We start from the raw sequence: 15,552 nt of genomic DNA, 5'->3' as shown, positions 1-15,552 counted from the left end.
TAAGGACAGTTATTTTTTAAAGGGCAAGATTGACAGATTAGGTTAAAGCAATTTTAAGCTACATGCTGTGTATTAGTTTTCTGTTTCTGCACAAGTTATCACAAACTTTGCAGCTTAACCCAAAATCATATTGCAGATTTCTGAAGGTAGATATCTACATGAGCTATACTGGATTCTCTGTTTCAGATCTCACAAGTCTGAAATCAAAGTATTGACCATCCTAAGCTCTTACCTGGAGAAGGTGGGGAAGAATCCACTTCCCAGCTCATTCAATTTGTTGGCAGAATTCTTTGGATCCAACAGGCAAGGATCAATGGGGATCATTCTTAGAATTCTACCTTGCTATTGTTCAGTCACTCAGTCATGTCCAACTTTTGTGACCCCATGGACAGCAGCACACCAGGCTTCCCTATCCTTCATCATCTCTCAGAGCTTGCTCAACTCATGTCCATCGAGTCGGTGATGCCATCCGACCATCTCATCCTCTGTCATTCTCTTGTCTTCCTGCCTTCATTCTTTCTCAACATCATGGTCTTTACAATGAGTCAGTTCTTCGCATCAGGTGGCCAAAGTATTGAAGCTTCAGCTTCAGCATCAGTCCTTCCCATGAATATTCAGGACTGATTTCCTTTAGGATTGACTGGTTTGGTCTCCTGAAGTCCAAGGGACTCTCAGTTCAAAAGTTCAGTTCAGTTCAAAAGCATCAGTTCTTTGGTGTCAGCCTTCTTTATGGTCCAACTCTTATATCCATACATGACTATTGGAAAAACCATAGTTTTGACTAGATGGACCTTTGTTGGCAAAGTAATATCTTTGCTTTTTAATATGCTGTCTAGGTTGGTCAAATCTTTTCTTCCAGGGAGCAAGTGTCTTTTAATTTCATGGCTGCAGTGATTTTGGAGCCCAAGAAAATAAAGTCTGTCACTGTTTCCCCATCTATTTACCATGAAGTGATGGGACCAGATGCCATGATCTTCGTTTTTGGGATGTTGTGTTTTAAGCCAGCTTTTTGACTCTCCTCTTTCACTTTCATCAAGAGGCTCTTTAGTTCTTCCTCACTTTCTGCCATAAGGATGGTGTCATCTGCATATCTGAGGTTATTGATATTTCTCCCAGAAATCTTGATTCCAGCTTGTGCTTCATCCAGCCTAGCATTTCACATGATGTATTCTGCATATAAATTAAATTAGGAGGGTGGCAATATACAGCCTTCACATACCCTTTTCCAAATTTGGAACCAGTCTGTTGTTCCATGTCTGGTTCTAACTGTTCCTTCCTGACCTGCATACAGGTTTCCCAGCACGCAGGTGAGGTGGCCTGGTATTCCTATTTCTTTTAAGAATTCTGTCTTCCACATGCTGTTTTCAAAACTCATGCCTCAAATATGAAGAAAGAGAAATTTTGAAAATAAAGGAATGGAAAATATGTACTAAGGAAACATTATCCAAAATAAAATTGATATAATTGCATCATATCAAGCTAAATGGATGTTTGGAAGGGGAAATAAGGCATTTTTAGAGTTGAGAAGAGTTACCACATTGTGATGAATAAAATGAATTCACCAGGAACGCATAACAATTTTAAGCTAATATGTACCCTATAAGATACCTTCAAAATTTATAAAGGAGAAATTGACAGAATTTAGTAACTGATACACCTACCATCATAATATCAATACATATATTTAAAAAGAGATACTGAAAATGAGTAAGTATTCAGTATTAAGAACTTATGGTGATTAAAAACAGGAGAATCAGTTTTAAAAGATAAGGAAAAAATATATGAGCAGAGATTCATATAATAAAGACTAAGGTACTATAAGAGAAATTAAAGTAACCAAGAAAATTTTGTAAACCTAATAAAATTAAAAAAATTTTTATGAGATGAATCAAAATTATAAGAAAAAAGGCACAAATAAGCCATGTGAAAAATGAAAAATAAATTAGCAATATAGATACAGTGAATATTAAAGTATAACTATATGCTCTATTCTAGATAAATATCAGCAAAATTAATTTTAAAAGCCAGATACAAGAAAAGCACACGATATTATTCTGTTTATAAATGTACAATATAGATAACTAAACAATATTTTATTATATTTATGTTTACAACCAGATGATGGAAAACCACAAAGAAAAACAGGAAAATGGGAATTATAAAATACAAAGTTTAGAACTGTGGTTACCCTAGGGTAATTTGACTAGGGATGAGTACACAGAGGACTTAAAAGTCTTTGTTTTTATTCTGTTTTTTCCAAGGTTAGTAGTGGGAACATGCTGTACTATTTATTTGTATTTTTAATGCCTTAATATACATAATATGCTCTTTGATATAAATATAATTTTTAATAATTTTAATTAAAACATCTTAAATATGTAGCTGCATGTGATATATTAACAAGAGAAAACAGCTTGGTTAAAGGATACTTCCTGAGTTTAATTTTAAAATATGCCCTAAAACCAATATTTTACTTTTATTAGAAATGAAAATACTTAGTTTTACTTTTAGACAATGAATGCTGAAATAATAATCCTATTGCAAAGATACATATTTAGGTCGCTGCTTTTGAACTCTGAGCTTGCTGTTATGTCACCCAAACATTTAGTCTATCTGTCTTCAGGCAACAGTGGAGCATGGAAATAATGCTTGCTTAAACTTATAAAGTATGTTACTTGGTGGCTGCCTTACTTGATAATCTCTCAAATTTATGGAAAATATGGACAACCAATGAAGGTGGCTATGTCAGATGGTTGATATAAGTTCATTTTCTTGGACTTACTATTTGCTAACAATAGGAATGTTAGGTCAACTGAGGTCTGGAGATTTGCTACCTATCAGAGTTGACTGAAATATTTTGATAAATTTTGTGCAAGCAATATGGCAGGCTATATAATGGTGCTGGGTTTGGGAGACTGAGCCAGTTCCATTGGTTCTCTCATTAGAACCAGCTTGTCATAGATGTATCATTCAGAAACTAGAATGCTGAGGTCCTTAAAATGACTTTTATTTCCCTTTGGGGAGATGTTTGCTCTTTCTATGATATAAGGACTCTTGATGAATAATGATTCCTATAATCACATTTCTGAAAGCATCTTTTCTTTGTCTTTCTATTGGCCGTCCATTCATATGTACAATTACAAAGCTATCGTAACATGGCCTATTTTGTATAATTAATTTCTCTAGTAACAAAAATATCTATGTTAAAAAAATAAGGAAAGTCTGGAAACTGAAAGCTACTTATTCCTTCAAGTCACAAAACAAAAATAAATTCTTAACCATGTAATTTTGAGCTACTATCATTTAATAATTTAGCCACTCATAAGGAATAGCATGTCAGAAGATAGTGTAAATATTTTTCTGTTGGCTTCTTGCTTAGAAAAACCAGTAGTAATTTTCATGCTTCCCATTTTTTCTAAATTATAATTCAGTGTGGTAGACAGCAAATTGTACTGGGGCACATCATATTTATTTTGCATCTGTGAACACACTGTTGGGAACTCTGCAGACCTTGCCTGGGAAGGTACTTTTAGATTGTGTCTATTTCTGTATTCAGGTTATTCAGGTATCTTTTTCTAAATGCTTCTATATTCTGAGACATGCCTAATTTCCTTACTTAATAATAAAACAGCCCATGACTCATTGTAAATCAGGAGGGATCCAGCAATAAGGTGCAATACATCACAAAAGCAGTGCAACTATCATTGGAGATAATAAGCAGGTGCATTAATATTCATGCTATATGAAGTCCTGGTTGTGCTTCTAAAAAGCTGTAGAATACATTCCAGGTTTAATGTTCACCAATAGATGTTTGCCAGTGATTTTCAGATATTTCTTGTAGCAATTCATTCAAGGCATCACTAGGTAATTTAGAAAACTTTCGTCCTTGGTTTCCATTTACTTAATTGTATACTCAGCTCATGTACCTCAGTGAGCATGCATAATCCTTCCTGGTTGGAGTTTGACTCTTTCTTTTTCTCAACTGGAAGTGCTGTTGTATAAGGCAGATTGTATGTGTGCACCTGTGTATGTGGTATGGTGTGTGCAGCGGGGGTCAGATGGCAATGAAAGGGAGAAAACTACATGCATTATCCAATACGGTACAGTATTTCCCTAGTGTCAAAGAAACATTTGGACTTTGTTTCCATATGGAGTGACCTATGAGGGAGGATAAGAAAATAATACTTGGCTATAAGTGATGCAGAGATACCAATAAAACAGGAATACCACATAAAAATACACAGGCTGGGCACTGTCAACGTCCAGAGGCCACCACACACCACCCCCCAGAGTTACACAGTGTAGCAACACCACAAATAAGGCACTTGAAAGTGTACTCCTGTTCACTCTTTAAGGTAAGTGATTAATACATGTCCTTATTTAATTTATCTATAAATAAATTTGTAATAAACCAAACATATTATGCACATGGATAATGTTTGGTAGCATGCATCTTAAACTGAATATCCTTCTTGTTTGAAATTGTTTTTGATTTTATTTTTCCAGGCATTGATAAAGACCTTTTCCACCTCTTTTGGAATCTTGACTATATATCTTCTGTGTCTTCCTAGCTTCCCAAGCAGTGAAGGGACAGGGTTGGGAAGAAAAGGAATATTCTACCATCCAGAGAAGAGTGGATGGTGAGGCTTAAAAGTAGTCAGTAGTCAAACATTAAGCAAAAAAAAAAAAAAAAAAAAAAGAGTCCGACTCCTTACTCCAATTCTGATGATGGTGGGAGAAATTTGGGGATATATGGCTGCAGTATGAACAGGGACTTCCCATCAATCTTCTTAGAAACATAGAAGTAAAATGAACATTTTCAAGAAATACTGGAGCCTTGCTCACCATCTTTTCCTCCTGTCCAGTTTAAGTGCTGACACTTCCTGGTTTGTGACCAGTGACTTTTTACTCACTGTCATGCTCATGTTATTCATAATGATAAGCAGTCTTTCTTCTTGGCCTGGGTATGTGAAGATTCACTCATTTTGATGTTGGCTTTAGCTATTGGTAAATCAGTGTGTCTTGAACCATAATTCTCTGGGCAACTAAAGCCCTCAGAAATAGTTCCTTCAATATTACAAATTGAAGGAACTTTATAACTTCTCATCCTGTCCCTGAATGAACCACTGTAGGGAATTTCAAAGCACATGCCAAAATGTGGATTTGCTTGGTATTGAATATTTGGCATTAACTGACAATTCTTGCTTAGTAAGTTCCAAATACTGGCTCAATTCCACCTAAAGAATTTTGTACAATTAATATGTACAAATTAATATGTGTGATATACCTCAATCTAAATAAAAGTAGCATCAGTAAAGTCAGGGAAAGAACATTGCAGCTTTAGTGGATAATTATTACATTACTGATCATCTCAATTTACTTTCTTTTTTTTTCATTTTTTAACTTTACAATATTGTATTGGTTTTGCCATATATCAACATGAATTTACTTTCTTACTTGGGCAAGGAAGTTAAAAATGAACAAACAAAAGACAAATCTTGGTCATAATAACAATTATACAAGGACATTTATTCAAGTGTTTAAGAAATAATTGTAGAAATCCATGAAGATCATCATATGCCATGGCATATGCTGATAGCATATGTGCTGCTCAGTCACTTCAGTCATGTCCAACTCTTTGTGACCCCATGGACTGTAGCCCGCCAGGCTCCTCTGTCTATGGGATTCTCTAGGCAAAAATACTGGAGTGGGTTGCCCTGCTCTCTTCTAGGGGATTGTTCCAACCCAGGGATCAAACCTGCATCTCCTGCATTGCAGGAGGATTCTTTACCCAGTGAGCCACTTTGGAAGTCCCTGCTGATAGCATATTTTGCTCTAATTTTCATGACATGGGAAAACTACTGGAAAATGATTAGCATTATTACCTTTAAGAGATGAAAATTATTAATGCTCTTACAGAATGCTTATCATTCCATCAACTAAACACTTTTTCAAATTTCACTTATCTGATAAATATAGGTAGCCACATAACCTAATTAAAATTTTGTTACATATATATACTATACTGAATATAAAGCAAAGCTTTTCTTCAAATTAATCTCTCAGAAATTCTTAACCTGCTTTATGTTCAAATAACTATAAAATCGCATATTATGTTTAATTATTTTATTTTGAATAAAGTTGTATTTGGGGAAGGCATTAATCTAAAACAATGTTAAATAAAAGTGAACTTTGAATGTTATTTAGGTCATCTGATAGATACTATTAAAAAAGGAGACAAGTATATCACAGATGTAGTAATTATTTTTGATGGTCTCAAAATTGCCAAAAATACATATCATTGTAAAGAAGCCTCTTAATAATAACTTTAAATAGTAATATAGAATTTTTATTTTAAGATAGGAGATATAGGCAATGAACTCAAAGTGTAGAGTATAAGTATCAAAGATTCTAACTATATCTTGCTGCTGCTACTGCTAAGTCGCTTCAGTAGTGTCCGCTCTGTGCGACCCCATAGACAGCAGCCCATCAGGCTCGACCGTCCCTGGGATTCTCCAGGCAAGAACTCTGGAGTGGGTTGCCATTTCCTTCTCCAATGCATGAAAGTGAAAAGTGAAAAGTGAAAGTGAAGTCGCTCAGTCGTGTCCGACTCTTAGCGACCCCATGGACTGCAGCCTGCCAGGCTCCTCCATCCATGGGATTCTCCAGGCAAGAGTACTGGAGTGGGGTGCCATTGCCTTCTCCAACTTTATCTTAAAGAGGAGCAAATCAAATACTTGATCTGTGATGGAGGGTTGCCAAATGTAGTGACAGTCAGCTATGTTTCAAGACAGTGCTAAGTGGAGATATGATGGCTACTGATCTCAGGCTTAGATGGCAAAGGACAATTCTCCAAGGCAGGTGGTACTCCCTGAAAGGCCTGGAATAATGGTGATAGCTTACTTTGAATGGTGTTGCTGGATTTGTGGTCTCCGAAGAAGATTTAACAGTGGGGCCAAAGACAGGTCTCAGTCACTCAGAGCTTTGTGCAGCAAAATTTTCTTTCAAGTGACAGGACAGAGAAAGCTTCTGACATAGACACCAGAAGGGCGTAGAAAGAGTACCCACCCTCATTAGTTTAAGCAGGGCCTTATATACTTCTCAACTGGCTGCTGAGAACAGATATAAAGAATATCTAAAGGTTTGTAAACATTCCACCAGATCCTTTCCCAGGGCACACATCCGAGGTAATTTTGGCACAAGATTAGCCAGGGAGAATGGGTTCTGGGTGAAAGTCTCTGGGTGAGATATACTGTTGCTGTGTAATCGGAGGGACAAGTCTTGAGAAACACATTCCCAGGCAAGATTTGTTACAATTAAAATCATTAGCATAGAGCCTAAGAAAAGCATTTCTATGAGTAAAACATTGTGTTGTGTAGTCATTAGTTCTGGACCTGAAGCAAGGCTAGTTCTTGGGCAAGATACATTGTGCACAAGGCTTAAGGAAAGCATAAGTGAGAATGTTCACTTCCTCCCTAAAGGCCTTGGACCACCTGCCTAAGCTTTAACTCTCTCCATGGGGATAAGTGTTTTGATTGGGAGAGGGCTCTGCCACCATCAACATGAGCCTCTTGCAGAATGCTAATCTAGGAGCAACTCACATCATTCAGCTGGCAATCCCTTCTAAAGGAGCCAGTATGAGAATTTTGTTATTACAGTATACTAACGCATATATATGGAATTTAGAAAATGGTAACAATAACCCTGTATACGAGACAGCAAAAGAGACACTGTTGTATAGAACAGTCTTTTGGACTCTGTGGGAGAGGGAGAGGGTGGGATTATTTGGGAGAATGGCATTGAAACATGTAAAATATCATGTATGAAACGAGTCACCAGTCCAGGTTGGATGCAAGATACTGGATGCTTGGGGCTGGTGCACTGGGATGCTCCAGAGGGATGGTATGGGGAGGGAGGAGGGAAGAGGGTTCAGGATGGGGAACACATGTATACCTGTGGAGAATTCATTATGATATATGGCAAAACCAATACAATATTGTAAAGTTAAAAAATAAAATTAAATTAAAAAAAAGACAAAAAAAAAGAAGAAAAAGGAAGAAAATAACAAGAAAGTCCAATAATAGTTGAATCCTCCACCAGAAAAGTGATACCACAAACCAGAGGAAAATTTTGATAAAATATCTCAGTGAACTAATAAAATTAGAAAAATCATTTTCTTTATAAAATAAGATTTCAAAGCAAGACTTTAGAGGAAAACAAGAATTTAGAGAGGATGGTATAAGACAATACAAGAAATGAGACCAAAAGGCTCAAGGAAAGATGCAGAAGAGAAAAAGTAGAAGAATAAAAGTCAAATTGGAATCTCCAGAAACATTCATGAACACACCCAAAATTGAAGTACAGGATATGACTGAGGGGGTAAAATTAAAAAGAGGTGTAGACATCGATGCACGATGCTGTATGCTTGGGGCTGGTGCACTGGGACGGCCCAGAGGGAAGGTATGGGGAGGGAGGAGGGAGGAGGGTTCGGGATGGGGAACACATGTATACCTGTGGCGGATTCATTTTGATATTTGGCAAAACTAATACAATTATGTAAAGTTTAAAAATAAAATAAAATTAGAAAAAAAAAAAAAGAAAAAAAAATAAATAAAAAGAGGTGTAGACATCGAAGACAGAAAAAGTAAAAGTATGCCCCAAAGACTTAATAGACTAAAGAAAGACTTGAATCTTTAGACTTAAAAGGCAAGTTGTGTCTAGAAAAGAGACAGACAACAAAAAACTTAGCAAAATTATTACACTTAAAAAAAAAATACTGTAGGCTTCCAAGCAATAAAAAAATCCAATTCACTTGTGAAAAAAAAAAGGAAAAAAAACTCAGGCTCCAGTTTTCTGATATTTCTCCTTGGCATCACTCAATAGTGTTATGATTGCAAAGAGTCAGACATGACTGAGCGACTGAACTGAGGGCTGGCTGATTCACATTGTTATATGGCAGAAATCAACACAATATCGTAAACAGTTTTTCTCCAGTGAAAAATAAATACAAATTAGGACTTACATTGTGGCAGTAGATAAGAATCCATGTGTCAGTGCAGGGGCCATGGGTTTTATTGCAGTTCCGGGAAAATTCTGTTTGCCGCAGAGCAACTAAACCCATTCACCACAGCTACTCAGCCCATGTTCTAGAGCCCATGAGCTGCAACTAACTGAGCCCATGAGCCACAACTACTGATCCCATGTAGCACAGCTACTGAAGCCTGTGGGCCCTAGAACCTGTGCTCCGCAACAAGAGAAGCCACTGCAATGAGAAGCCCAAGCACCTCAACGAAGAGTAGGCCCTCTCACTACAAGTAGAGAAAGCCTGCACAGAGCAGTGAAGACCCAGCACAGCCTAATAAAATAAAATTTAACACATATGAATATTAAAAGTAAGGAAGAAATGCCCTGAGTTCTATGGAAAACAATTGTGATTCAATAACTTCATATTCTGCCTAATTCCTGTGTGTGTTAGTAGCTCAGTCATGTACGACTCTTTGTGACACCATGGACTGTAGCCTCCTAGACTTTGTTTAAGATCATGGCATGTGGTTCCAACACTTCATGGCAAATAGATGGGGAAACAATGGAAACAGTGATAGACTTTATTTCCTTGGGCTCCAGAATCACTGTGGATGGTGATTGCAGCCATGAAATTAAAAGACACTCTTTGGAAGAAAAGATTTGACCAACCTAGACAGTGTATTAAAAAGCAGAGGCATTACTTTGCCGGCAAATGTCCATTGTCAAAGCTATGGGTTTTCCAGTTGTCATGTATGGCTGTAAGAGTTGGACCATAAAGAAAGGTGAGTTCCAAAGAGTTGATGCTTTTGAACTGTGGTGTTGGAGAAGACTCTTGAGAGTCCCTTGGACTGCAAGGAGATCCAACCAGTCCATCCTAAAGGAGATCAGTCCTTAATATTCATTGGAAGGACTGATACTGAAGCTGAAACTCCAATACTTTGGCCACCTGATACGAAGAACTCAGTCATCGGAAAAGACGCTGTTGCTGGAAAAGATTGAAGGCAGGAAAATAAGGGGATGACAGAGGATGAGATGGTTGGATGGCACCACTAACTTGATATACATGAGTTTGAACAAGCTCCGGGGGTTGGTGATGGACAGGAAGGCCTGGCGTGCTGCAGTCCTTGGGTTCGCAGAGTCGGACACGACTGAGCAACTGAACTGAATTGGAGTGTAAAGAAAGAATTTGCTTGTAGGCTGCATTGTTATCATGAACATCCCCAAAGAACGTATTGTAGAAAAAAGTTCAGGCATTGGACGTAGTGGAAAAACTCTAGCTATAGTGCTAGAAAAGATCGCTGAGGCAATTTGTTTACAGGACTAAGGTCCAAAAACTACATGGCTTCTGATTAGAGACCAGAGTGTAGATGTATTCCCAAACCATAACAACATAGAAATGATATATGATATAAGAAAATATAATATTCTGATGTTCTCATCTGTTTTAGATGAGGGGGAAAGATATCATTTAAAGGTGATAAAGAAAACAGGGATTTAAGATATTTTGCAAATCAAAAAGTTAATAGGAAAAATAAGATAATAAGTACAATAAGGTGATGAAGGGGGAGAAGGCAGAGGGAGAATAATCAACAAAAAAATTTTATCAATGTTGTACTACTTTGCCAACAAAAGTCCATCTAGTCAAGGCTATGGTTTTTCCTGTGGTCATGTATGGATGTGAGAGTTGGACTGTGAAGAAGGCTGAGTGCCAAAGAATTGATGCTTTTGAACTGTGGTGTTGGAGAAGACTTGAGAGTCCCTTGGACTGCAAGGAGATCCAACCAGTCCATTCTGAAGGAGATCAGCCCTGGGATTTCTTTGGAAGGAATGATGCTGAAGCTGAAACTCCAGTACTTTGGCCACCTCATGCGAAGAGTTGACTCATTGGAAAAGACTCTGATGATGGGAGGGATTGGGGGCAGGAGGAGAAGGGGACGACAGAGGATGAGATGGCTGGATGGCATCGCTGACTTGATGGACATGAGTCTGAGTGAACTCCGGGAGTTGGTGATGGACAGGGAGGCCTGGCGTGCTGCGATTCATGGGGTTGCAAAGAGTCGGACACAACTGAGCGACTGAACTGAACTGTACTAGGGAGTAAATAACATTGAAAGAAATAATAAAATTCATCTATTAAATGAAGTTTATTTTTGCTGTTTTTTTTTTTTAACTTTACAATATTGTATTGGTTTTGCCATACATCAACGTGAATCCGCCACAGGTATACACGTGTTCCCCATCCTGAACCCCCCTCCCACCTCCCTCCCTGTACCATCCCTCTGGGTAATCCCAGTGCACCAGCCCCAAGCATCCTGTATCCTACGTCAAACCTGGACTGGCGATTCGTTTCAAATGTGATATTATACATGTATCAATGCTATTCTCCCAAATCATCCCACCCTCTCCCTCTCCCAAAGAGTCTAAAAGACTATTCTATACATCTGTGTCTCTTTTGCTGTCTCGCATACAGGGTTATTGTTACTATAAGATAATAATCAGAAAAAATAGAAACCTTTTATATTTCAGTAGTGTGTGTTTTTTTGCTCAGGAACTCAGTCGTGTCCAATGCTTTGCGACCCCAATGGCTGTAGCCCACCAAACTCCTCTGTCCTTGGAATTTTCCAGACAGGAATACTGGCATGAGTAACCATTTCCTACTCCAGGGGATTTTCTCAACCTAGGGATGGAACCTGAATCTCTTGCATCTCCTGCACTGGCAGGTAATTCTTTACCACTGTGCCACCGGGGAGGCCCATATTTCAGTAGAACGCTCATAAGATATAGGAGAGAAAAATAAAGGAAGAAATTATTTAAATAGCTTTGCATGTTCTGTTGTATAATATTCAAGGTATATGGTTAAATGGAGAAAAGTTTCAAATGAGAATGCAAAATTTTATGTGTAAATTGGTTCATTAATACCGCTAACATATATGCTTAATAGAATAGCGCTATATCCCTTAAATAATACTTCACTGCATAATATCTGTATCAAGAGAGGCACTATGTAACTACAGTTATTGTTATTATGTTTTGATACTGTATCCTTAATAATCAGTATTTTGAGTAATATCACATGCTAAACATAAAACTGTATGTAGTACCTGCATTTGGAGAAGGAAATGGCAACCCACTCCAGTATTCTTGCTTGGAAAATCCCATGGACAGAGGAGTCTGGTGGGCTACAGTCCATAGTATTGCAAGAGTCGGACATGACTTAACGACTAAACCACCACCACCACCTACATTTGAGTACCTGCATGTATAACTGGGCTAAGAAAATAAGACTGGAAAAGGTGGGGAATGTTAAAATGCAAATGAATGCTCAGTTATATTACATAAATCTTCTAGGAAACCGTCTTAGATTGTTGCAGCCTTTGGTTGCTGACCTCCATTGCCTTACTTTTTAACAGCAATTTTAAACTATAACATATTTTTAACATTATAGGACATTTTAATCATTTTCTAACACTTCGTATATGATAGTCTTGTCTTTATGGAAGTGATGATTTGACTGTCAATCCCTTTGACTCCAAATCCAGTTATTCAACATAGTCACAGGAAGCAGAATGATTGGGTAGAAGTTCCAGATATCAACCACAAAACATCAATTATTACTATTATAACACCTGTTAATATGTATTATATGTCCTTAGATGAAGAACAGTGGCTAAGATGGTAAAGAATCTAATCTGCCTACAATGCAAGAGATCTGAGTTCGACCCCTGGGTCGGAAAGATCCCCTGGAGAAGGAAATGGCAACCCACTTCGGTCTTCTTGTCTGGAAAATCCTATGGACAGAGGAACCTGGCAGGTTACAGTCCATGGACTGAGAAACTAACACAGAGAGATGATGAATAAGAAACTGAGACACAGAGGAGTTGATTATTTTGCCCCAAATCTATAGCTACTGCTAAGTCACTTCAGTCGTGTCCAACCCTGTGCAACCCCATAGACGGCAGCCCACCAGGCTCCCCTGTCCCTTGGATTCTCCAGGCAAGAACACTGGAGTGGGTTGCCATTTCCTTCTCCAATCTAAAGCTGGTTAGAGATAAAACATGGATGAGAAGTAGAGCAGGCTAACTGCTGAACAAAATATTAATAGTACTTTAGTGTAACCCTGGTCACTAATTTTTCTTTCTCTATGGACAAAAGATGGGATATAACAACATAAAATTGAACAATTGTTAAGAAAAGTACATCTGAGAGTTTGTAAAGTACATCTAAGAGTTTGTAATCCATTAAGTTCACTAGCAAATGTAAGGTGTTACTGACATCATTGTTATTTTCCCGCTGCCCTGTTACTCTCCAATCACATATACTCAACTCACACAGGAGCAAAGTTTTCACTTAGATTCCTGTAGAGATTACTTTCTTTCATATTCAGTAGATCAGATGGTAAAGAACCTGTCTGCAATGCAGGAGACCCTGGTTCAATCCCTGGGTTGGGAAGATCCCCTGGAGAAGGGAATAGCTACCCACTCCAGTATTTTTGCCTGGAGAAGTCCATGGACAGAGGAACCTGGTGGGCTATAGTGCATGGGGTCACAAAGAATTGAACACGATTGAGCGACTAACAACACTGACTTTTAAAACTCGATATTCATCTACCTCTCTATAAAAGTAGAAATACAATACAGAAATTCATGAAACCAGAAGTTCTTTCTTTGAAAAGATCAATAAATATAATGAACTTTTAGCCACACAGACTAATAGTGGGGTGCCATTGCCTTCTCCCTAAGATAAGAGAGAATATTCAAATTACTAAAATCTAAATGAAAGTGGGACATTATTCTTGATTCTACAGAAATAAAAAGGATTATAAGAGATTATTATGAACAACAATACACCAAAAAGTGGGATAATCTAGATGAAGTGGAGAAATTCCTAGAAACACAAAACCTACAAAAAACTACATTATAAAGAAATAGATTTATAACTAGTAAGAAAACTGAATCAGTAATCAAAAATATCCTAACAAATAAAAGCCCACTGGACATAATGGTTTCACTGGTGAAATCTACCAAACATTTAAAGAACTTAAAAAAAAAATAAACAAAAACCAACAACTCGATATTCATGTTTCTGGTCCAGTTGCACAATGAAAGTGAAAGTGAAAGTGTTAGTCGCTCAGTCATGTCTGACTCTTTGCAACCAATGCACTATAGCCTGCCAGGCTCCTCTGTCCATGGAATTCTAAAGGCAAGCATACTGGAGTGCGTTGTCATTTATCAAACCTTAAAATAAGCTTGGATTCTACTGAGTAAAACTACCTTCAAGGCATAATGCAATAAGGAACATAATGAAGTTCTTGAAAGTGAAAAGTGAAGTCTCTCAGTCATGTCCAGCTCTTTGCAACCCCATGGACTGTAGCCTACCAGGCTCCTCTGTCCATGGGATTTTCCAGGCAATAGTACTGGAGTGGATTGCCATTTCCTTCTCTGGGGGATCTTCCCAACCCAGGGATCGAACCCTGGTCTCCCGCATTGTAGACAGGCGCTTTACCGTCTGAGCCACCAGGGAAGTCCATGAAGTTCTAAATTTTGTGCAAAGACCTAGTAAACAGGAAAGGGTAAGGGAACAACTGTGGAATTCAAAGAGTTAAACAAATATCTCTCGGCTTAGAAAGTCCCACAATTTCAAATTCTAATAATCTTCCTTAGAAGCATCAGCAAGTTTTGCATTGTGTTTATGTTACACAGTAACCTTTTTCTGCATTGTCCTCAGCAACCCCTTTCCTGCATCTTTCCCCACAAAGACTGTCCTTGACCAACACAAGAAATGCATTTGATTTCTCTAATGCAGAAGGTAATTGGATTTTTCTTTATTGAATGCATCCCTTTAATGACTGTCTCTGCTCCTGCCAATTTAGCTGCTAGTGACCTGACATTGATCTGATGATATGACTTAAAATAAAGAGTTGGAGCTGGGGGTGAAAAAGACCAGCTGTCTGGCATTAGAAAAATGTTCTTTGCCTCATCTTGCCATTTTCCTGAAAAAAGCCTTTATCCTTGAATGTCATTTTTACAAAACATGCTGCTGTAATAATTGGTATATAGCAGCAGATTGCCTCCTTCTAGAAAATATAATAAGTATTTCCCAGAAAGTGCCCTGGAGAAAACATTGAAAATTGAATAAAATCCACCCAGTAATCATTCTGTACCTTGAAAATATTTATTACCATGCAGCCACTTTCTGAAACAGGATAAATATTGTTGAACAGAATTAATTAAATCTGTTACAAAACTGGTGAAACATGAAATATTTATTTAAGTATTTATTTACTTAACCTTGAGGTTTTGTAAAAAATAAAATTTGACAAGAGAATTGTTATTCAAGACGGTTATGAAGGAATAGTGGATGAAGTCATTATATTTGGAAGAATAGCAATTCTTTCCTTAAGGGGAGTTATGATATAAAACTTTTTATGCCCAAGAATATATGGAATTTAAATATCTCTGCTTTTGTCTTTGCTCATTTTCTCGTAAGCATGTAACTCACTTGATTCATGGTTCGCTTTTATTCTATCAT

The 15,552-nt window shown here is 37.6% G+C and overlaps 1 protein-coding gene across 17 annotated transcripts in view; it reads left to right on the top strand.

The window, feature by feature from the left end:
* The window catches only part of TMEM117 (transmembrane protein 117), a 675,006-nt gene that overhangs the window by 373,398 nt on the left and 286,056 nt on the right, over positions 1 to 15,552 (top strand). Inside the window, exon 1 of one of the 17 annotated variants that reach the window (XM_086399829.1) lies at positions 14,749 to 14,829. The exons of the other annotated variants lie outside the window; for them this stretch is intronic. Within the exon in view, the coding sequence (XP_086255955.1) occupies positions 14,803 to 14,829 (27 nt within the window). The 5' untranslated portion in view covers positions 14,749 to 14,802. Of the gene's footprint in view, positions 1 to 14,748; positions 14,830 to 15,552 lie in introns of those variants that run through there. 17 annotated transcript variants of the gene reach the window in all.

Source organism: Bos grunniens, chromosome 5 (assembly GCF_055505025.1).
Source record: "Bos grunniens cultivar Pamir isolate PY7600 chromosome 5, Bosgru_T2T1.0, whole genome shotgun sequence".
NCBI classification, from domain to species: Eukaryota; Metazoa; Chordata; class Mammalia; order Artiodactyla; family Bovidae; genus Bos; species Bos grunniens.
Note: the sequence above shows the minus strand (reverse complement) of the source record. Positions and strands in the feature narration are given on the sequence as shown.